General features: G+C 39.2%; 1 protein-coding gene across 1 annotated transcript in view; it reads left to right on the forward strand.

The window, feature by feature from the left end:
- The window catches only part of SPEF2 (sperm flagellar 2), a 63,125-nt gene extending 44,772 nt beyond the window's left edge, over positions 1–18,353 (forward strand). The window contains exons 25-32 of the mRNA XM_009876367.1: positions 564–686; positions 3,692–3,830; positions 5,295–5,524; positions 15,859–17,051; positions 17,150–17,355; positions 17,454–17,662; positions 17,750–17,873; positions 17,978–18,353. Coding sequence (XP_009874669.1) covers positions 564–686; positions 3,692–3,830; positions 5,295–5,524; positions 15,859–17,051; positions 17,150–17,355; positions 17,454–17,662; positions 17,750–17,873; positions 17,978–18,353 — 2,600 coding nt within the window. The remainder of the gene's footprint in view (positions 1–563; positions 687–3,691; positions 3,831–5,294; positions 5,525–15,858; positions 17,052–17,149; positions 17,356–17,453; positions 17,663–17,749; positions 17,874–17,977) is intronic.
- Positions 18,354–22,871: the final 4,518 nt, after the last annotated feature.

The following is a 22,871-nucleotide window of genomic DNA, read 5'->3' on the forward strand; positions in this document are numbered from 1 at the left end:
CATGGTAGAAGATGAGGTATAAACTCATGTATCTGTAACTGAAGTCTTTGATTTCACAGCAAATACACTGTAACAGGAGAATTCCCTATGTAACGGAAGAATTCCCTAGGATACAGCTATAGGATAGTAACTGAGCGATAAAACTTATCATATGTAGTTTTATCACTTCTAGATTTAATCTTTTGCTTTTAGGGTCAAAGAGCTCATTTTGACCATCTAGCGTCACAACAGAGGCACACCTATTCCATCATGATTTTGCATTCAGAAATTCATTTTAGGATGATATTTAACTAATTTTAATACAGTCATATATGCTGAAGTAATTTTATGCAGTGTTAATCTTATCAAGTCTTGCAGATGTAAATTACATTTAAAAAAATCTAAATATGTTGACGTAAGACACATGAGTAACCACCTTTGTATTCTCATAAATGGTCACATCATGTAATGTGGAAAGTGTCATTTTTCATTTAAAGAAATGCGCGGTCTTGCGAATGCCTGTGTACAGATACACGAACTTAACAGCAAAGTCCAAAGATTCTGAGAGGTCTGTTTTCCTTCAGGACCACCTCCTGTCCCATCTGTGGATGTAATCAGTCCTATTCCTATAAGCCCAGAAGAAGCAAAGAAACGAGAACTGAAACTTAAAATAAAGCAAGAATATTTCAGTGCCTTGAAACATGAGGGTATGTTACTATTTGGTTACTTATATTGAAGGGCTATTCCTAATTTAGGTAGTGTAATAGTCAAAACTATCCAGAAGCTCCAGGGAAAATGGATGGATAAGCAAAAAAAGGAGGGGGTGGGAAGAAGTGTCTGGGCAAATCAAGAGTTTTTTTAGGATAGTAGTCACCAGTGACTTTGTGGTAAATATATTTAAAGTAGAAATGTGGTTTTCATTATTCTTTTTGTTCCCTTGTATTTCATTTCATTTAATTTCATTTTCCATGACTAAGCAAGTTTTCATCATGAGAAAATAAGCTTCATATAGATGGCTAGCCACCCTTCACTGTTCAATTGTATTTGAAATATTTTGATCTGGGAAAGAATTTGTTGGCAGCTGCATATTTCATTCATTTAAGCTCTTCTCTCTTATTTCGTTTTCCTGAAGCCGCAGGAGATTCAAGCAGCAAGACTTTAGATTTTGTTTATTCTTCCGAATTCCTTTCCAGGCAGACCCTTCCAGAAACTACATACTGTTCAATTGTTCTGTCTCTTTGTCTGTCTTGCCTCATAAATTCCAAGCCAGTAGGTCAATTTTAGCCAACAAGTAGATACCTGAAAAAGAGAAGTCCCAAACTGAAGCTAGGTTTAAACTGAATCTCTTTCCCACTAAAGAAAAGATAGAACCTAGCTGTTAGATATTTTATTTGGCAACAGTTGAAAAGTCCATCATCATATATGGCACTTCTTTAGAAGGCTGATTTTTGCATACTATTTATTACAAAAAGTAGAGAAGAAACTGCATTTAATGACAACAAATTTGTAAGGCTTCTTTTGGTCCCCACTAGAGCAAATGTTTTTATACCTACCTATGGCAACATGGTTTAACCCCAAAGCAGTTTAGGAAAAAAAGAGGAAAAGGAAGACCTGGGGAACTACAGGACCATCAGTCTCCCCTCTGTGCCTGGCAAGATCATGGAGTAGATCCTCCTGGAAAAGCTACTACGGCATGTGGATATAGAGGACGTGACTGATGGCAGCCAACATGGCTTCACCAAAGGCAAATTCTGTCTGACAAACTTGGTGGCCTTCTACGATTGTGTTACAGCATCAGTGGATAAGGGAAGTGCAACTGATGTCATCTACCTGGACTTGAGTAAAGCATTTGACACTGTCCCACACAACGTCCTGGTCTCTAAACTGGAAGGACACGGGTTTGATGGATGGACCGCTCATTGGTTAAGGAATTGGCTAGATGGCCACACTCAGAGAGTTGCAATCAACGGCTCAAAGTGGAGACCAGTGACAAGTGGTGTCCCACAGGGATCAGTACTGATGCCAGTGTGATTTAACATCTTTGTTGGCGACATGGACAGTGGGAGAGAGTGCACCCTCAGCAAGTTTGCTGATGACACCAAACTCTGTAGAGTGGTTGACGCGCTGGAGGGAAGGTTTGCCAACTGGAGGGACCTGGACAGGTTTAAGAGGTGGGACCAGGCCAACCTCATGAAGTTCAACAAGGCCAAGTGTAAGGTCCTGCACCTGGGTCGAGGCAATCTCAAGCACAAATACAGGCTGGGCGATGATTGGATTGAAAACAGCCCCAAGGAGAAGGACTTGGGTGTGTTAGTTGACGAGAGGCTCAACATGATTTGGCAATGTGCACTTACAGGCCAAAAAGCAAACTGTGTTGTCCTGAGCTGCATCAAAAGGAGTGTGACGAGTAGGTCGAGGGAGATGATTCTCCCCCTCTACTGTGCTCTGATGAGGCTCCACACGGAGTACTGCATCCATGTCTGAAGCTCACAGTACAAAAAGGACAAGGATCTGCTGGACTGGGTCCAGAGTAGGCCACAAAAATGATGAGAGGGCTGGAGAACCTCTGCTACGAGGACGGGCTGAGGGAGCTGGATTTATTCAGGTTAGAGAAGAGAAGGCTTCAGGGTGACCTAATAGTGGCCTTCCAATAGATGAGAGGGGCTACAGGAAAGCTGGAGAAGGGCTTTTTACAAGGGTCTGTAACGACAGGACAAGAGGCAGTAGCCTGAAACTGCAAGAGGGTAGATTTAGAATAGATATTGGGAAGAAATTCTTCACCATGAGGGTGGTAAAGCACTGGAACAGGTTGCCCAGAGAAGCTGTGGATGTCACAGTAATCTCTAGCTACTGGTCCTCTTTTCTTACTCTTGTTTTTTAAGGCTTTTAATATCTTTGTTTTATCTGTTCCATTTGTCTCTCAGTACATTCCCTTAGCTCTCTTTACATCCCATTTCCATCCTTTTCGCTTTGAACATTGCTGACTTGTTCCATTTCTTGTCCTTTTAGCTCATTTTTTCAGTACTAGCCTGTCAGTGGGAGACTGATTATACTTTTTTTCATTAATTCGCATTCTGAAAGCTAAAAATAATGAAAATCTTAATTTTTTAGAAGTTTAATGTAAAAATTGTATGCATATTTTTGGTAGAGGTGAAGTATTTTCTTAGTGCTCACTGACCAAACTCTTTGCAACAAATCTAATGCAATCTGAGTTTTAGGGTATAAAATAGTCATATATAGGGAGTTTGGAGCAAAACCAGTGAGGTTCGTTTTACAAGGGCTGAAAGTTAGAAACAGAAGAGCAAACTTTTATTGTGGTTAACATACCTAATAATTGAAATGTTATTTTTTAAAAATTTATCCATAACGGTACTCACACTTGCATCGTTAAGCTTCTAGGTCTGTTGCTGTATAGTGTTAACGCAATTCAATGTCACTGTCTACTTAAGCATCCCCTTAAGAACACTAATATGAATATATTAGTGTTATTAAGATATTTGTTAACTTGTGAATTCTTATCCTTATAGAAGACGCATTTTTGTAAAATACATGGTACAATAAAGGTAATTCTGAAACATAAATTGTTCAAGAATATAAGAAAGTAAATAAATGTTTTATTGCCTAAAAACAGGATAACATAATAAACTTTAGGTATTTAAGACTGAGAATTTTCCTCAACTTTTGTATTATTATGACGTTACTTTTTAAACAGAGATGGCTGCAAAGTCTCGACTAGAACTTATAAAAGAAAAAGCTTTAGGATTTGTCAAAGAGCTAACAATGAAAGCAGCAGAGGCTTATAAGGACATGGAAAAGTGGCTTGGATCAAGGTTCTTGGCAGAAATGTCCAGGTAATGTATATCCAATTTTGAACAGAAACATTTTTTTTTCCTCAAATTAGACTATCCTAGTAAAAATAGTTGTTTCTATAGAAGCAAATAATTTGAAAAAATAAGTAGGAAGTAACAATTTAATTTCATTAACTGAAATTTTATCTTCAGTAGTTTAATGGTAATAACTAATTTCTTGGATGATTAGAACGTTCTGCTGGCAGCAGTATAGGTAATTATCATGGAATCATAGAATCATGGAATCATAGAATGGCCTAGGCTGGAAGGGACCTTAGACATCATTTTAATCCAACCTCCCTGTCACCAAGGAGGCCACCTCTCAACCAGATCAGGCAACACATGGGGACCGAACGGGAATCGAACAATTATCCATGCTGCTGTTTTTCTACAGCAGATTTATCAGATTCAGCAGATTACAGATTTAGCAGATTTACAAGCGTCAGCAGAAAACCAGTTATTCCATTTACTAGAAGCCTCTATATCAAATCAGTGACTTTTGTCACTGCAGATTGTTGGGTTATTTTCTTTCCTATGCTTCACACATGCTGGAAAATTCCACCCAATGTCATTACCACCATGTATAACATTTCTCAAAATTATTTCGAAGTCCATTCAAACGAAAGCTCTTTGCAATTTTTGTGTCACGGTACTTGACACTTAGACCATCTGCCATAGAATAGCCTACATCTGCAGCCTTAAAGTGTTTTACTCTCCAGAAGAAAGGGGATACTTTTCCTTTTGGAAAATATTTCTGGCCTGTACTAACTTTTGAGGCATATGCGAGGCAGTGCTAGTTGATCTAAGTCAGGGCAAGCCTAAGACAGGAGGCATGAGTATAAGATGTGAAGGCTCTAAATAGCAGTATCTCAGAGAAGCTGAGCCTCTGCTTTCCAGACAGTTTTGTTTGCTTTCCTGACAACCAGTGGTAGTAAAGACACGATATTTACAGAATGTCATGTCCTTTGACCTGATACCCTATGCCAAACCTACATCTGCTTGAACATTATAGACAGCTGACATCTTTCCCTGTATAAATTGTACTCATTACACTTGAAACAGGAGTTCGTATGCCCCACCACAATTCTACTCTAGAAAGTGCTTTGTACATTTGGGATTTAGGGACACAGCAGAAGACAAGGCATTGAAGGTGATGTTTACAGATGCACCATGTATACTCCACCCTTATAAAATTTATGGGATAGAGAAGGACTCATCCTTTTCATATTTTTCGATTAATTCTCCTCTATGGCTTAAATCTGCTTTTATGTAAATTTCTTACCACAGTCCAAAGATTTCTTGCTGCCAGAAGAGGAGTACACTTCCTCATGGTTTTGCTAAGTACACAATTAACATAGAGGATTTTGAGAGGAAAGCTCTCAAAATATGAGCACATAAAAAAGTGAACCTAAGTCATGCACAATGTTATTAAAAGCACTCTTTCTTTTCACATTTACACTTTCACAGTGTTGAAAAGCTGATTGAGGTTGCACGACATCATATTGAGAGTTCCAGCAAAATCCAATATGAACTTACTTTAGAAGAAACAGATTTCTTCATCAATGGTGATGTAAAAGTGATTACTGACCTTGTTCCTTCACCACATGTTCCACACATAGAGGCCTCTGGAAGTGGTACTCTAAGTCTTTCACAACTTACTACACTTCATAAGCAATTTCTACAGGTGGCTCCTAAAGGTAGGAGAAATTTTTCCTTTTTACTCTTGAAGGACTGTTAGTTACCTGCTTAAAATTTAAAGTAACTACTGCAGGCTACTGAACATTAGTTACATGTATTGTTAAAATCATACTACAATTAAAGATCCTACTATGTATTAAAGTCAAATCATAGTGCAGAATATTCGAAATGTGAAATACCGGACCACTTGAAAGCCCCTGATGTCCTTGCTATGATCTTTATATAGCTTTAATAGGTGTTTCTGTAACATGTTTTTACAAGTGGCACATATCATGCTTACTTTGCTTAAAGATGCAAATCTAGCTTGTTTATGAATAGTTCAGTGAACACTGAAGATATATTTTTAAAAGACATTTTAAAAGAAATCAGTACTTTAATTGACCCTATATGGAATCTATTATAACCATTAGCCATTATATTCTTCAAATCAATGTGTGCCATTTGTTTTGGGTGATTTGCAAGTGTTAACTCAGATAAGTACTTTTTTTCTTTTGTGCGTGCATTTATTGTGTGCATACCCTCTAATTACGGAACCTTAGGCTTAGAATGCTTGGAAAGACTTTCTTGCAAAACTTCCTACTGCTGTATGAATGTTACAAAATAATTGAGGTAAGGCAGCTTACCTAAAGATGGAAAGCAGCTAAACACATATTTACAGAGAGTCTCATTACTACGAGTGTTCCATATTATAATTTCAGTATGATTGCCACTAACATGGTGAAATACGATGTGTAAACACATACGTAAAATTTTTGGATACAAGTCTTTCTAATATGTAAGGCCATGAAGGCACAATGAAGTTGAATTTAATCCTTATTCAGAAATGCTTTTCATGCACATTTTTGGAGAAATTCCAATTAGTTATTGAGCACGAACCCACTTTGGGCATACATCATCTTATCTACAGTGTATAAGGATTCCAAACTCTTCCACAGAGATTTATCTGGCAGGTAGCATTGCATATATAATGCCATATGAAACTAAATTTTGTATGTTTGTACGCATTAGATACTGCCATAAAGGTGAAACACTGATATCAATTTGATTGGTCATTCCACTTTAAAGGTCTTCTTTTGTTATTAAATAATTTATTCACTAAAAGTAAAAAAAAAATTAAATTGTCTAATACAAACTATAATACTTCTGACATATTTGAGACAGAACAACTATTTCCCTTCTACATTTGTAATAATTGGGAAGAAGGCAAATTAAATCCTTGTCCTTCTACAATATTATCCTTTTAATAATGTTTAATTCATTAAAATTTGGTGGTTGAACTCCATGACCTTAAAGGTCTTTTCCAACCAAAACTATTTTATGATTCCGTGATTCAAAAAAAGTGACCCAAGATGACTTGCACAGCTGTCCAAAAAGGTAAATATCTTGCCTTAACTGTCCTCAGACAGTAAAGAATGCTGTTGCATGTCCTCTGGGACAATGGTAAGGAGTTGTTTAAAATAAGGTCCCAAAGAACATGAAACAGCATTCTTCTACTGTCTGGTGACTACTAAGTCAAGAAATGTACCTTTCTGAACAAATGAATTAGGATGGAAAGTACAGGCTATGCGAGTCATACTTAAAATACTTCCTTCCATTCTCTTATACATGATTTAAGACCACATAAATTACATCCCAGATCTCCTAAGGCAACCATACCCCTTCATTATGGAGACTCCGAAGGAAGAGTTAAATCTTTCCTCTGCCAAAATATCAGGAAAATCTATCGCATCCTTCTGTCTCCTCTTGTTTAATAGAATGCTCAACTGAAAATACATGCCCTCTTAGTAGGTGGTCTTACTGAACAGAAGGAAAATCACTAATGCATCTTGCATAGTGGCAGTGAAACTGTTGAACAGCAGCTTTAAAGCAGATACAAAAAATAACAAACTAATCCCTGTCTTGGAGAACCTTTAAACAGATCTGGACTTGAAGCCAAACATCTTAGTCTTCTAATTCCTCCTTTCCTGAGCAGTCTTCTCAGCATTCATAATGGAAATCCAACAACTGAGGACACAATGCATAGACTATGGGGAAGTCTAAATAGAATAAGTCTGAATATTAGGCTTTTTTTTTTTTTAGGGTTATGGAGATTACATGAAGAAGAATTTTACCTAAAAAACAGAATCATAGAACCATTTAGGTTGGAAAAGACCTTTAAGATCATCAAGTCCAACCATTAACTACTGCCAAATCTATGATTAAACCATGTCCATAAGCACCTCATTTACATGTCTCTTACATACCGCCAGGGATAGTGACTCCATCGCTTCCCTGGGCAGCCTGTTCCAATGCTTGACAACCCTTTTTAATGAAGAAATTTTTTTCTAGTATCCAATCTAAACCTCCCCTGGTGCAACTTCAGGCCATTTCCTCTTACCTTACCACTTGTTACATGAGAGAACAGACCAAGCCCTGCCTTGCTACGGCCTCCTTTCAGGTAGTTGTAGAGAATAAGAAGGTCTCTCCCCAGCCTTCTCTTCTCCAGGCTGAACAACTCCAGTTCCTTCAGCTAGTCCTCATAAGACTTGTTTTTTGGAGCCTTCACCAGCCTCACTGCCCTTCTCTGGACAGGCTCCAGCACTTCAATGTCTTTCATGTAGTGAGTGGCCCAAAACTGCACACAGCATTTGAGGTGCAGTCTCATCAGTGCTGAGTACAGAGGGACACAAGCAAAAAAAGGAAGAAATTATTATGTTGGAAGAAATAAACTGTTTTCTCAATGGAAATTAGGTAAATGTCATAAGGATATCTTTTCAAAATACATTTAACACATTGCCAAAATGAAAGCAAAAAGTGGAAGTGCCAATATATTTAAAAATTATTTTCTATTTGCAAGAGAAATCTTATGAAAGTTTTTAACAGTTTTGTGTTTCTTAGGAATTTAAGGTATTAAAGAACTGCTGGTTCATCGCAGACAACTTTGTTCTGTCCTTCACATTTGGTTCTTCATGGAAGCACATTACTCACCATTCCAAGCACCGATGGACAAAAAATACAGCCTATGCTTGACCTTCCTACCTACTGACACAGTCTTTCATTTGATAAGGAAATACTTCTATTATTATTTTTTATTATTCCAAGTGCCGTTACCCAAACTCAAGGTGGCTCTGCGGTATTTGTTAATTTCACTAACTCCTTTGTTCATTTTGTTAACAACGCTTTAATATATTGCCTCAGGAACATTCTGCTTTTTTATAGGAAGAACCGTGCCAGGCCTTAAAATGAAGCTACTAACACTCACTCTTTTTCCTTTTCTCTTCTACAGTTCTGTTTTTATCAACAGAATGAAACTAACCATCTATTTGATCTCAGCCCTTTTGATTCTGTTTAACATTATATTTTTGCTATGACCATAGCTACCTTCAATTAGCACACATCTGAAATATCTCAATTTTCTGCTAAAAATATTTCAGAGAATGTAATTTTGGTAATGTTTCGCATTATTAAACACATCGAAATAGATTTTATTGCATACTTCTGTTCTCTATCTTATGACTGAATTACACAAGGGAATTTTAATTTTTTTTCCTTTTTTTCACAGTTGTGACCCTCATGAGCTATTCCAGTTTGAACTATAGAACTGATTGCTCCTCAGAAATAAACTTCAGTCAGGTTTAAAAAACTTTCATATCCAATTCAAAAAAAATGTTTCAAATGCTTATTCATAAAATAAATGCTTATTATAAAATGTCCTGATTTGAGCCAAACAGAACCAATTCTGTTTAGTGATTTTACTTTTTAGCTCAATCTCTTCTGAGAGACTGCGCTTTGACAACATTGTCACATGAAAGGTGTATGGCTGTGGGAGGCACATCCCAGAGCTAAACACTTACCTATTTCAGAGCTCCATTAAGGACCTACACTGAGACAATTTGCAAGTTATTAAAAAAGGTGTAATTTACAAAAGCATCAGATTTGGGATTTCTGTTGATAAATTCACTCACTGCAGTAGTGCTAATATATAATAATCTAGCAAAACACTACTCTGGGTATTTCTCACCAAGAGATAAAAGCACAATTATTTCCCAGAGGGTGTCCCTGCAGTGATGTGTTCCCTCCATATTCCTTATATTCTAACCTCATCTATTTACCATCCCTGGGATGACGTTTGGCATGATTTGGGTGGAAAGTCAGGTACTATAGTCATGGATGTTTATAACATGTACTTCACAGAGCTTATTAGCATAGTCACTGGTGTCAACTTTACTATGTATATTAGGGATAATAAAGCAAAAGTTTTCATTCTGGCCTTCAGGATTCTGGTTTGAAGCAATTTGTCTGCTTCCAGCACTATGCCCACACTCCTTAGCCGAAACAGGGCAATCCTGGCACCACAGGACTCCTTCCTCCTGCTTCTCTGTGCAGGCTTTGTTTATCAACATACCCAATGTCTGCACAAGAGATAAGCAGACACCTGCATCCTTTTAAGCCCATGGGGGCTAAACCTCAGGGGATGCTGAGTATCTCTATAACCTCAAGGGAAATAATCTTATTTTTGAGACTCCTGCCTTTTCTATCTAAGGACAGGAATATCCAGTATTACTAGCTTTTAAACTACAAAAGTTAGATGAATATAATTCAGCCTCAGTGTTTCATTCACTCATTTATCCCTTACAGCATTACTACAGACTCTGATGTGTAACTTGCATAGATCATCATCCAAAGCTCCAGTCAGAAGTCATTTTCAGTGAAAACGGAGGGGAATAGGAATCTGTTTAAATGTTTGGAGAAAAATTTGATGGAAGGAGAATAAAATGTGAACATAATTCTCATCTCTAGTGTAGGTTTGCAATTCCATTGTATTTTGTTACCTGTGTAAATTTGTAATCTGAATCTGCACTGTAGTTCCTCCGTTTAGGAAAATATTTTCATACAGTGGCTGTATGAAAATATTCTGCTGACTGGTGTATCATCAGGAAATTGTCTCATGTGTATATGTGTGCCTTATAGCTGAGGCATGGTGATTGCTCTTCTCATGTCTCCTTAAAATGTCACAGTCCTTGTTCCCTTATGCTGCTGCCATTTTTAATGCTACTTTTTGAAAATTTTTTTCTGTTTTCAGTTTTACTTGTGGTCATAATCTTGATTTCATCACTAACCATTTTTTTTAACTTTTTTATTTCTGCGCTGCTTATGAAACAGAAAAATGCTTGTTGATGACAGATGGTATATCAGTGAGTGATACTCCCTTTAAAAAAGATTTTAATGAAAACCAGTTCTACTTTGTGTAGCTTTTTCTACATTAGTATTCCTTTTAATTTCACTGATGACAAGCTTATGAAGAAAAGAACTTGCTTTGTAAGTAGTACAGGCTGGCTTCCTTTTGTATTTTTTGCATAGTACCACTGCAAAAAATCCCACCTTTTCACATGTTCCCAGTGTCCTACCACTAGCTATCTCCTGTTCCTTTTCATATCTGTCAGCCTCATTTAAAAGAAAAAAAACAACACAAAACCACTTCATCAACCAGCCAAAAAAGCTAAAGCACCATAACTATTGCCTTTCTTTCATGTCAGCTTAACTATGTGTTTTGCTTGCTCAGGTACGGCCAGGGTGCACTGCATGGTGTGTGTGTTCTGGAACTGAGTTTAGGCTGACTTATGCCTCTTGGCCACAGAATGGATAAAAGCTGGTCATCTCCCCACTTTTTCCTTAGTGGGAGTGTTATGAGTATCTTTCACCTCTGCTTTTGAAAGACATTTATAGGACATTCGTAATTCTACCCTACTGACAAACAGTTCACATTTGCTGTAGGATGTGCTGTCTTTCTAGAAACACATACAACTTATAAAGGTACGACAACCCAAACATATTTTCCTAGGCATTTAAACTCTTGTGTTTCAAATTAAAAAAAAATCAAAACTTGAAAAATGTGGATAACATTGAAGGTTACAGGAAAACCAGGGGATCCTATGTCTGATGGTGGCTCACAGAATCTACTCTGATCTCTGCTTTTCTAAGCAGTGAATTTCTACAGGTTCCCATACAACTCCAGAAGCAGTAGTCACTATAGAGGTATTAACTGTTTTGTCCTTTTCACCCTCCCTGACTTATGCGGTTGCATATCTATTAATACAGCCTGACATCTCTTTTTCACCCTTTCTTGCAGTTTTGTGGCTGCCTAATGTTAGGCAAGGTTTTTAATCATTACTTTATGTTAAGATTTCTTCTCCTCCTCTCTTTTCAGTCATGCGTGTGGTACTTGGGCAGATGCCAGCTTCCTAACTTTATTACAATCTTTCAGGATGCTCGGAATAGAAAGGAACAGAAAAACTTATTTTTATGACAATGGGAACAAAGAGTTCTCAAAAATTGTATAATGTGTATTTGAAAATTTGCCCCTTTATGTTAAAGAGGAAAGAGTTGTGTACAAGGACTCTTTTCTTAAGACCTTTTAAAATACCAGTAATAGCATTTCTTTCTATGATTAATGTAATGTAATCATTATTTTTGCTTCTTGATGCACACATCACAATACAGTGGGGATACAGATTGTTCTTAGGTCATTTCCTCACTGCTTTACTTCTTCTATTTCCCAGTGAATATATTTCTAGTTTTACTGCCTCGGTTCTGCATGGAATTTGTCTTCATTGTTTGACTGCTTTCTTTTCAAATTCATGACCTTATGGCAACAGTGAATCATTAAATTACTTGCCAAAATTAGGAGATTTGCGTGCTCTAAGGATACTATTTTCAAAAACGTCAGTTTATGGCATGACCATCCTGAGAATAATTTGGGAAAACAATATTGGAAACAATCTCAATGCTTTAAGAATGTTTTCATTTTGAGAACAAAATGTGAAGCTTATGCAGTTCCTCTTTCTCAAAACAATAACAGAATTATCGTGCAGATAAATATGCTGTAAAACATCTTATGCATGCTGTGACAGATATTTGATTATGGATTTATGGACTTGCTCCAAGTTAACTTTTCTGTTACTGTCAGGTGTATTGGGCATTGTAATAGGTTTGTGACTTAAGTAGTATCTTCTGGAGAGACATTTTACCTGAAAAATCATTCTAAATTCTACTCCTAACCCTATTTTTTCCCTATTTCAAAAATGTTGATGCTGCTGCATTTTACTGGTTACATATTCTGAAAATACTTTGGGTAGTCAAAAGGAAATTGGAGTCAAAACTGACCATTTCTTACAAGGATTCTGGGTAGCTTCCAAGTGGTTTAAAAGCAGATCTCAGTTTTCTTTTTTCTCTTTTATGGCTATTTATTTCAAGTCACATTCTATTCACAAGTTACCAGAGTAACATGGCCAAAAAAATGCCTAGCAAAAAATAGAATTCATAACTTATGAGTCTAGGGCACAAATTATTTTCTCTTCCCTTCTTACAGTTGTAGGCAATGACGTCAGATGGAAGAGAAGTATGCAGTCCGTAAATACCTGGCTCCAAGACTGGTGCTACAGACAGGGCTTTGATCATGGCTGGTTTCATAAGACACCAGGCCTGATGGTAATATGTGGGAAAGGCTTATCTTGCAGGGGGAAAGGGTTCTAGGATGAGAATTAGCAGGGCTCAGTCACAGAGCTTTAAACTGGTTTCAGAGGGGGCTGTGGTTGTAGCTGGGTTTGCACCAGTGGGGCAGCGTTCTAGTATTAATGAAGACCAGCAGGCTTCCCACCCCCAAGCTCAGTTTATGCCCTGGAATGCCTGTACACAAACCCACACAGCATGGGGAGTAAACAGGAGGAGTTAGAAATCTATGTGCGGTCAAGGGGTTGTGATCTGGTGGCAATTACAGAGACATGGTGGGACATAACTGGAATGTGGTCATGGGTGGCCATGTCCATTTTAGGAAACACAGACCAACAAGGTGAGGTGGTGGAGTTGCTCTTTACTTGAGGGAGCAACTGGAATGTGTTGAGCTCTGTCCTGGGGTGGATGAGGAGTGAGTTGAGAGTTTGTGGGTGAGAATGAAGGGGCAGGCTAGCATGAGTGATGCTGTGGTGGGTGTCTACTGAAGGCCACATGATCAGGATGAGGAAGTTGATGAGGCCTTCTACAGGCAGCTGACAGCAGCCTCACAATCACAGGCCCTCGTTCTCATGGGGGATTTCAACTCCCCAGCTACTTGCTGAAAGGCCTACACAGTCAGTCATCCACAGTCTAGGAGGCTCCCCCAGTGCATCGATGATAACTTCTTGATGCAAATGGTGGATGAGCTGACCAGGAGAGGAGCACTGCTGGATCTTGGCTCACCAACAAGGAGGGTCTGGTTGCAGCAGTGAAGGTTGAGGGCAGCCTTGGCTGCAGAGACCATGAGATGTTGGAGTTCAGCATCTTGTGTGGTAGGAACAGAATACTAAGCAGGATCACAACCCTGGACTTCAGCAGGGCCAACTTTGGTCTTTTCAAGCAATTACTAGGGGAAATCCCATGGGACAGGATACTAAAAGGTAAAGGGGCCCAAGATAGTTGGTTAAGATTCAAGGACCTCTTCTCCCAAGCCAAGATCAGAGCATCCCGATGGGTAGGAAATCAAGAAAGAGAGCCAGGAGACCAACATGGTTAAATGGGGAACTGCTAAGCAAACTCAAGTGGAAGAAGAGAGTCTATAGATCAAGGAGCTAAGGCCTCCTTGGGATTAAACCTTGCAAGGGAGGTCAAGGAGAACAGAAAGGGCTTCTTCAAATGCATTGCAGACAAAACTAACCCTAGAAGCGATGTAGGCCCACTGCAGAATAAGGTGGGTGCCCCGGTGACAGAGGATACAGAGAAGGCAGAGATACTGAATGCCTTCTTTGCCTCTGTCTATACCGCTGGAGACTGTCCTCAGGAACCCCAGAGCCCTGAGGCCCCAGAGGAAGTCAGGGTAAAGGAGGAGTTTGCCTTGGTTGATGAGGACTGGATTAGGGATTGGTTGGGCAATCTGCACATCCATGGGCCCTGATGGGATGCACCTGCGGGTGCTGAGGGAGCTGGCAGAAGTCATTGCTAGGCCACTCTGCATCATCTTTGGTAAGTTGTGGGCAACAGGAGAGGTGCTTGAGGACTGGAGGAAAGAAAATGTAACTCCAGTCTTCAAAAAGGGTGAGAACTACAGACTTGTCATCCTCACTTGCATCCCAGGAAAGGTGATGGAACAGCTTATCCTTGATGCTGTCTCTAGGCATGTCAAGGATAAGAGGGTCATTAGGAGCAGTCAACATGGTTTTACCAAGGGGAAGTCATGTTTGACCAACCTTTTATGAGGGCATAACCAGGTGGATAGATGATGGTACTGCAGTGGATGCAATTTGTCTTGTTTTTAGCAAAGCATTTGACACTGTCTCCCACAGCATCCTCGTAGGTAAACTGAGAAAGTGTGATCTGGGTGGTTGGGTAGAGAGGTGGGTTGTGAACTAGTTGAAGGGAAGAAGTCAGAGTTGTGGTCAATGGGGCAGAGTCTAGTTAGAGGCCTGTGTCTAGTATATTCATCAATGAGCTGGATGAGGGAATAGAGTGCACTGTCAGCAAGTTTGCTGATGACACAAAACTGGGAGGAGTGGCTGACACACCAGAAGGCTGTGAGAGTTGGGCAGGGAGAAATTCTATCAAAAACAAGGGCAAATGCAGAGTCTTACATCTGGGAGAGAACAACCCCATGTACCAGTATAGGTTGGGGATTAACCTGTTGGAGAGAAGTGTAGAGGAAAGGGACTTGGGGGTCCTGGTGGGCAGAAGGATGACCATGAGCCAGCAATGTGCCCTTTGGCCAAGAAGGCCAATGGCATCCTGGGGTGTATTAGAAGTGGGGTTGCTAGTAGGTCGAGAGAGGTCCTCCTCCCCCTCTCCTCTGCCCTGGTGAGGCCACATCTGGAATATCGTGTCCAGTTCTGGGCCCCTCAGTTCAAGAAGGATGGGGAACTTCTTGAAAGAGTCCAGCGCAGAGCCACAAAGATGATGAAGGGAGTGGAATATTTGCCTTACGAGGAAAGGCTGAAAGCTGGCTCTGTTTAGTTTTGAGAAGAGGAGACTGAGGGGTGGCCTTATTGATGTCTATCAATATGTAAAGGGTGAATGTCAGAAGGACAAGGGGCAATGGGTGCAAGCAATAGGAGGTTCCACAAAAATATTTGGAAAATTTTTTTCACTGTGAGGGGGACAGAGCACTGGCACAGTCTGCCCAGAGAGATTGTGGAGTCTCCAGTGTAGATATTCAAAACCTGCCTGGACACATTCTTGTGTGACCTACTGTAGGTGATCCTGCTCTGGCAGGGGAGTTGGACTAGATGATCTTTCGAGGTCACTTCCAACCCCTAAGATTCTGTGGTTCTGGGATTTTGTGGCTCTGAAATAAAACCTATTTTCTATTTAGTTGTTTATTTTCAAATTGTAGCCATAAAAGCACTGAAGCAATTTAAAAGCAAGAGTAATTCTTCTAGCAAGAGAGAAGTTGGTGACAGAGGGACAGAGAAGAATGATTTGGAACATCAGAGGACAAAGAGGAATCGCCAGTTTCCAAAAATATGGCTAACAAAATATTCCTGGTTAAAATATGATGATGAAAGGGGAATAATGTTTTGTGCACCATGTCGTAAACATAATGTGGATTTGGGAGAAAACATTCATAACTTTTGTTCTGGCACTGATGACTTCAAACTTGAATTTATAAATACACACCAGAGTAGTGAAGCTCATGCCTGGGCCACCTGCATGGAAGCTGCCAGTACTGCTTCACCAGATACGGCTTCTGCTGAGCAGATGATGAAGAGCATGAACTCCATAACATTAGGTAGAGTCGAAAATATTTTTAGAACATGCCATGCTATTGCTAAGTCTGGTCGTCCTTTTACAGACCTTGACTGGATATGCAAACTAGATGATATGAAAGGAGTGGATATTGGTTCCATATTTAGAACTGACAAGTCAGCAAGAATGTTTATACATTTTATCGCTGAAGTAGAAAGAAGAGCTTTGAAAGAGAAACTGGAGAAATGTAAATTCTTTTCTGTTATTAGTGATGGAGTCACAGACAGCATATTCAAAGCAGCTGCAGTTGTCTACGTACGTTTTGCAAATGAAGGAAAAGTCCATTGCCAGATTGTAGGTGTTCAACCTGTTCAGAAAACTGATGCTTCAGCTATAAAAAATGCAATAGAGGAAACATTACAAGTAAATCTTCAGCTCAGTTTGGCCAGCCAAGACTGGTCAAGAAAATTAGTTGGATTTGGAAGTGATGGGACAGATGTCATGGTAGAAGAAAACAGTGGGGTAGCTAAACTTCTGAGGGAAATTCAGCCATGTGTACAGTCTGTGCATTGTTTTGCTCACCACCTAAAGCTGGCTTTCAAAGGAGCACTGAAAAATATTCAGCTATATAACACCCTGAGCAATGTCTTGAGAAATATCTATTACTTTTATCATAACTCGCCTCTAAATAAGCATAATCTCAAAGCCACATATGAAGACCTTAAGTTACGTCCAGCTATTCCTTCTCGCATTGGAGGCTCCCAGTGGTTTCCTCGTCTACAAACAGCCCTACAAATTCTCCTTAAAGGTTATCCTGCAATTGTTCTACACCTGAGTAAGGTAAGAGATTTAAAATTTGGGTGTAACTTAAGGAAAAATTGTTATGGTTAATTTTGGTTCATGTGCCATGCACTTGCTTTTTTTCTATTGATTTCCAGACTGAAAGAGATTTAAGAGCCTCAAACTGGCAGACAGTCAAAGGCCTTTTACACCTCCTTCTGCGAATGGAAGTAGTCAAGTTTTCTCACTTTTTGTTAGATGTCATCAATGTCCTCAATATTCTGTCACGTGTTACTGTAGATCACAACTCCTCCATCGCAGACATATTTGCAACCATGCAGTCAGCGCTGGAAACTCTCCAAATGTATCAAACAAGGTCTGGCATTTCTAACAACTGAACCATGATCTCTTAGATTACAGTAAAAGAGTATTATATATTGTTTTGTATTGTGTATCTTTCAGAGCTGGTCCAAAGGAACGCCTAATGGAGACCAGTCAGCACTTTCATGGTTACCAGCTTGTTGGAAATGGAAATATTTCAGTAGTACGAACCAAAGTACTGCGTAATGTGGTGAAGAGGCTCCGTAATTGTTTTTGCAATGCAAATCAAGATGTTTTGAGTGCCACTACTATTGGAAGTTTTAAACTATGGCCTGAAAAAATGAAGCAAGGTATAGAACTGTAGTAGTGGATATCTGAAGTGCACCTTCTTCTTTTTTTTGAATAACAAAAATATTTTTCTTTTGCCTCTGTTATAGAATTTGGTGAAAAGGAAGTGTCTCTCTTGACTAAATATTATGAAGTCATACTAGAAGCTGCTAGTGTGAAAATAGGTGAAGTAGAAACTGAATGGAGCATGTTGAAATTAGAGGTGTATAACAGGTAATTAGAAATCTATATCTGTGTTTGTTTATTGATTTGATTAAAAGGATTATGGAAATATATTTAGTGATAGTTATAATCATGCCTCTTACCGTGCTTTTTAGATTTCAGAACATCCAGACTTTGACATGGGATTCAGTGAACTCAGATTATTTAAAGAAATATCCCAACATCCTGACATTGGTGGATTTGATCCTAACTCTGCCAGCAAGCTCAGCTGAAACAGAGCGAGGCTTTAGTCAAATGAAACACACCACGATGCATTTGCATACTAAACTAAGGCCTGAAAGTGTGTCAGATCTTATGATAATTCAGATGAATTCTCCAGATATAAAAAAATTTGACCCACAGGAAGCTATTCATTTGTGGAATGCTACTTGGCAGAGAAATAGAAGACTACAGGAACATGATGTGATGCCAAATGAAAAAAAAGATTATTCCTCTGAGTTTGATTTGGAGAGTCTCTGTGGAAGCGACTAGATGAAAATTGTTAGCTTTGATTTCACAGTCTTCTTGTAACATTTGTGGACACTTAACAGAATACCTTGCAGGCTGAGGGAATGTAAAATTTCAGGGTTTTTTTAATAACGTATTACAATGTTAAAATACAGCTTTTCTTCGTGTTCACTGCTGAATCACCTTTAGATGGTTACATTGGCCCTTCTGTATCTGGCTTCTGTAAATCTGATGACAGTGAAAAAACAAGTGAAGTACCTTCTTCCCCTGCAGACATGTAGACAGAGTGACATCTCATATCTCTCCATGTCCATCTGTGTTGCTACATTTTATTCTCTTGAGGATAAGGTTTAACATGACCTTTCACAGATTTTTGTCAGACTTTTCCTTCAGAAGACTTTCATACAGAGGAAGAACAGATCCATTTTTCATTGCTGATTATTATTTGCACAAACCAGTCTTCCCACAGCAAATACAGCAGCAATATATGACTAATATACATCACAGCTTGAACCTGTAAAAATGTTTGTGAGGGCTGCAATATCTTGCAGCTATATCTTGATTTTTAATCTAGGAGCTGAGAAAGAGAATTGTTCAGAGAAGTATCTGATTTCATAATTTCATGATTCTACATCTTCTGATGTAACTTTCTACTTAGAATCACAGAATCATGGAATTGTATCGGCTGGAAGAGACCTAGAAGATCATTGAGTCCAGTCTTTGTCCCATCCCTATCAACCTACTAATGATTCACCCCAATGCAACATCCACCCGTCTCTTAAACACCTCCAGGGACGGTGACTCAACCACCTCCCTGGGCAGCCTGTTCTAATGGCTGACAACTCTTTGAGTATAGAAATTGTTCCTAATATCTAACCTGAACCTCCACTGGTGTAATTTAAATCCATTTCCCCTTGTCCTACCCCTCTCCACTAGGGAGAAGGGACCAACTCCCGTCTCTCTACAACCTCCCTTCAGGTAGTTGTAGAGAGCAATGAGATTTCCCCTCAATCTCCTCTTCTCTAGGCTAAACAGCCCCAGATCCCTCAGCCTTTCCTCATATGACTTGTGTTCTAAGCCCTTTACCAGCTTGGCAGCCACCTCTGTACCCTCTGCAGCACCTCAGTGTCCCTCTTGTAGTGAGGGGCCAAAACTGGACACAGCACTCAAGGTGGGGCCTCACCAAAGCTGAGTACAGGGGCACGATCACCTCCCTGCTCCTGCTGACAGCACCATTCCTGACACAGGCCAGGATGACGTTGGCCTTCATGGCCACCTGGGCACACTGCTGGCTCATGTTCAGCCACTGTCCATCCACACCCCCAGGTCCCTCTCTGCCTGGCAGCTCTCCAGCCACTCCTCCCCAAGCCTGTAGCACTGCTGGGGGGTGTTGTGGCTGGAGGGGAGGGCCTGGCATTTGGCCTTGTTGAAACTCATGTGATTGGCCTTGGCCCAGTGATCCAGCCTGTCCAGATCCCTCTGGAGAGCCTCTGCTCTCAAGCAGATCGATGCTTCCACCCAGCTTGGTGTCATCTGCAAACTTACTGAGGGTGCACTCCATTCCCTGGTGCAAATCATTGATGGAGATGTTAAACAGGAGTGGGCCCAGCACTGAGCCCTGGGGGACACCACTTGTGAATGGCTGCCAACAGGATTTAACTCCCTTGACCTCAACTCCCAGGACTCGGCCATCCAACCAGTTTTTCACCCAGTGAAGCGTGTGCCCATCCAAGCCAAGAGCAGGCAGTTTCTCTAGGAGAATGCTGTGGGCAATGGTGTTGAATGCCTTCCTAAAGTCAAGGTAGACAACATCCACAGCCTTTCCTTCATCCGGTCAGTGGGTCACCCAGTCATAGAAGGAGATCATGTTTGTTAAACAGGACCTGCCCTTCACAAACCCCTGCTGGCTGGGCCTGATCACCTGCTTGTCCTGCATGTGCTGCACAATGGAACTCAGGATGATCTGCTCCATCAGCTTCCCTGACACTGAAGTCAGACTGACAGGCCTGTAGTTTCCCAGGTCATCCTTCCTTCCCTTCTTATAGACAGGTGTTAGACTGGCTGACTTCCCATCAGCTGGGACCTCTTCAGTAAGCCAGTACTGCTGATAAATGATAGAGAGTGGTCTGGCGAGAACCCCCGCCAGTTCACCTAGTACTCTAGGCTGTATCCCGTCTGGCTCCATAGATTTATGGACATCGACAATATCCAGTATCTTGATAATATCCAATCAAGATAAAGCATACCAGCAGAATATATTTCTACCATCAAGGAAAAAATCAATGATTTGTGTTAAAAAAAAGCTGAAATTAAATCATTAAAGACCATTCTTAGTTCTTCTAACAGAGATGTAGATGAAGTGAAAATAATTTGGGACAAATTGTTGGAGTAACAAATATAAGGTCATTCACCTTTAAGTCAATCCTTTTCTAAATCAAGATCTACTTTCAACATAAAATACATCTAATAATTACAGAAAATGCACTATATATACACACACATATATAGTCTTCTTGCGTGTGTCTTGCTTTTATATTCATGCTGCTTTTAGGTCCAAACAGTATGTCAGCGATATAGTAGGTTTTGAATGCATGTTTCATTAATGGACACTAGTCCACTCAAAGTAGAGTTGTTTTGTTGGGATCAGAAAAATAGATCAATACTTTCCATTATATGGTAAAATATAAAAGATTCATCACCAAAACACCTTCATTTGTGATTTCTCAGATACCAAAAATGTGTAGTTACACTTTATCTAATAAGCAGCAGGATATATATATTATACAGGGTATATTATTAGGTATGTGGCATTGCTAATTCTAAGAATTTTACCTTAAGTCACACTTAAGAATGTGTGGTTTGTTTTCCTTACTATTTTGGTGTCCTGATTATATGTTTGTTTGCAACTATCTGAAATATTTTTGCTGCAAATAATTTTTATTTTCTGTCAATTTTCCTAAATGAAACTGTGGAGAGGAGATTATCTCTATCCTCTTTGTAACATTTGGTTTTAACTGGAAAACTACTGCAAAGCTTTTTCATAGTTTTGTAGGTGAAACTAGCAGAATTCCTTCAATTTTCCCTCTCACAATGTATTTTGTAAGCCCATAATGATTCTTGCTGCTTTCTTCTGAGTACTCTTTAGTTTCCATATGCCCTTATAGATCTGCAAATTCTAAAACTCTGTGCCAGCAAATCTCTTAACAGATGAAAAGAATGCAAGGATTATTTCCAGTGTCTTCCCATGTATTTGCTGTTGATACTGTAATCTAGTGTAATCCCTAGAGCATTTTCCACAGAAATTTTACTTTGGCAGTAAGATTCTTGTTGTGACATTTATGCAGTTCATTTTTTCAGCCAATGTGGCACTTGACATTTATTCTTTTTATCCTAGACTATATCTGCAATTTGTAAAGTTCACTTTTAATTCTAATCCCGTTCTCCAGTATGCTTGAAGTCCTCTCCTGACTGGTTTTATCTGCAATGTAGTAAGTGTATTAATTCATGCAGTTTTTTTCCTTAAAGTAGCTTGATCTGTTTCCAGTCAAATTTACTTACTAAGCTTGACCATCTCACCAATTTTTCAACATCTTTTTGAAATATGATTCTTTTTTCCAAAATGATTGCTATCCCTTCTAATTAAAGGTGTTTCTACGTATACAATGTTATTTTTCTGTTCGGTCTCATACATTATTTAACAAAACCTATTGGATTTAATTTCTTTTTTGGTTTTTTTGGACTTAACAATATTTTGTGAAGACCATACCTGTTTTGAAACCAGTCTTGGTGGGTGGACAAAGCCAATTCTGGGAATTGTTTTTTCATGCTTTCCCAGAGGACATTATTTCCTTTTACTACCTTCAGAGTACCATTTGCAGACTTTAGTGGTATTTTTTTCTCAGCAGCATCTGTGTAGCTGCATCTCCCCATGCTTATACAGCATTGGCAATGCCTGACTTAACTTATTGAATCACTTTTGGTGATGTGTTATAATCAGATATTCAAATAAAATTCCATGCTCTGTGATATGACAATAAATACATTAAACCTAGACAAAATATCTAAAAATACATTAAAGAAAGTTGTTTGATATCTTTTTTTATGTGCTTATGACAGTTTTTTTCTCTCTCTGGGACATCCTCTTTCTTCCTAGGTATGTCATGAGGAGGAATTAGATCACAGTCCATATGAAGTTATTTAACTATTATAAATTTCTGAAGACACTTCAGAACTGTCCCACATCAGATGTTTTGGGAGTGGTAGTAAAGTAAAAGAAATTACCCTATAGCACATCAGCAATTCAGTAATTAACAGATAGAAAGTAGTTTGTCTCTGAATGAAAGAGAGGGTTGTTTCTTCGCATATACCAGAGAGGAAGAAAAATGGGTAGACATTGCAGATCACCTCACAGTGCTTAAATGTCTCACAACAATTTAGGTTTGCCACAGGCTTACATTAGCTAACGTCAAATTTACCTGAAAACTATTTCCTAGCGTATTCTACAGTCCCATCAAAGTTCTTTAAATTGTGATTAACATCTTA

The sequence above is a fragment of the Apaloderma vittatum genome, unplaced genomic scaffold, assembly GCF_000703405.1.
Source record: "Apaloderma vittatum isolate BGI_N311 unplaced genomic scaffold, ASM70340v1 scaffold9829, whole genome shotgun sequence".
Taxonomy (NCBI): Eukaryota; Metazoa; Chordata; class Aves; order Trogoniformes; family Trogonidae; genus Apaloderma; species Apaloderma vittatum.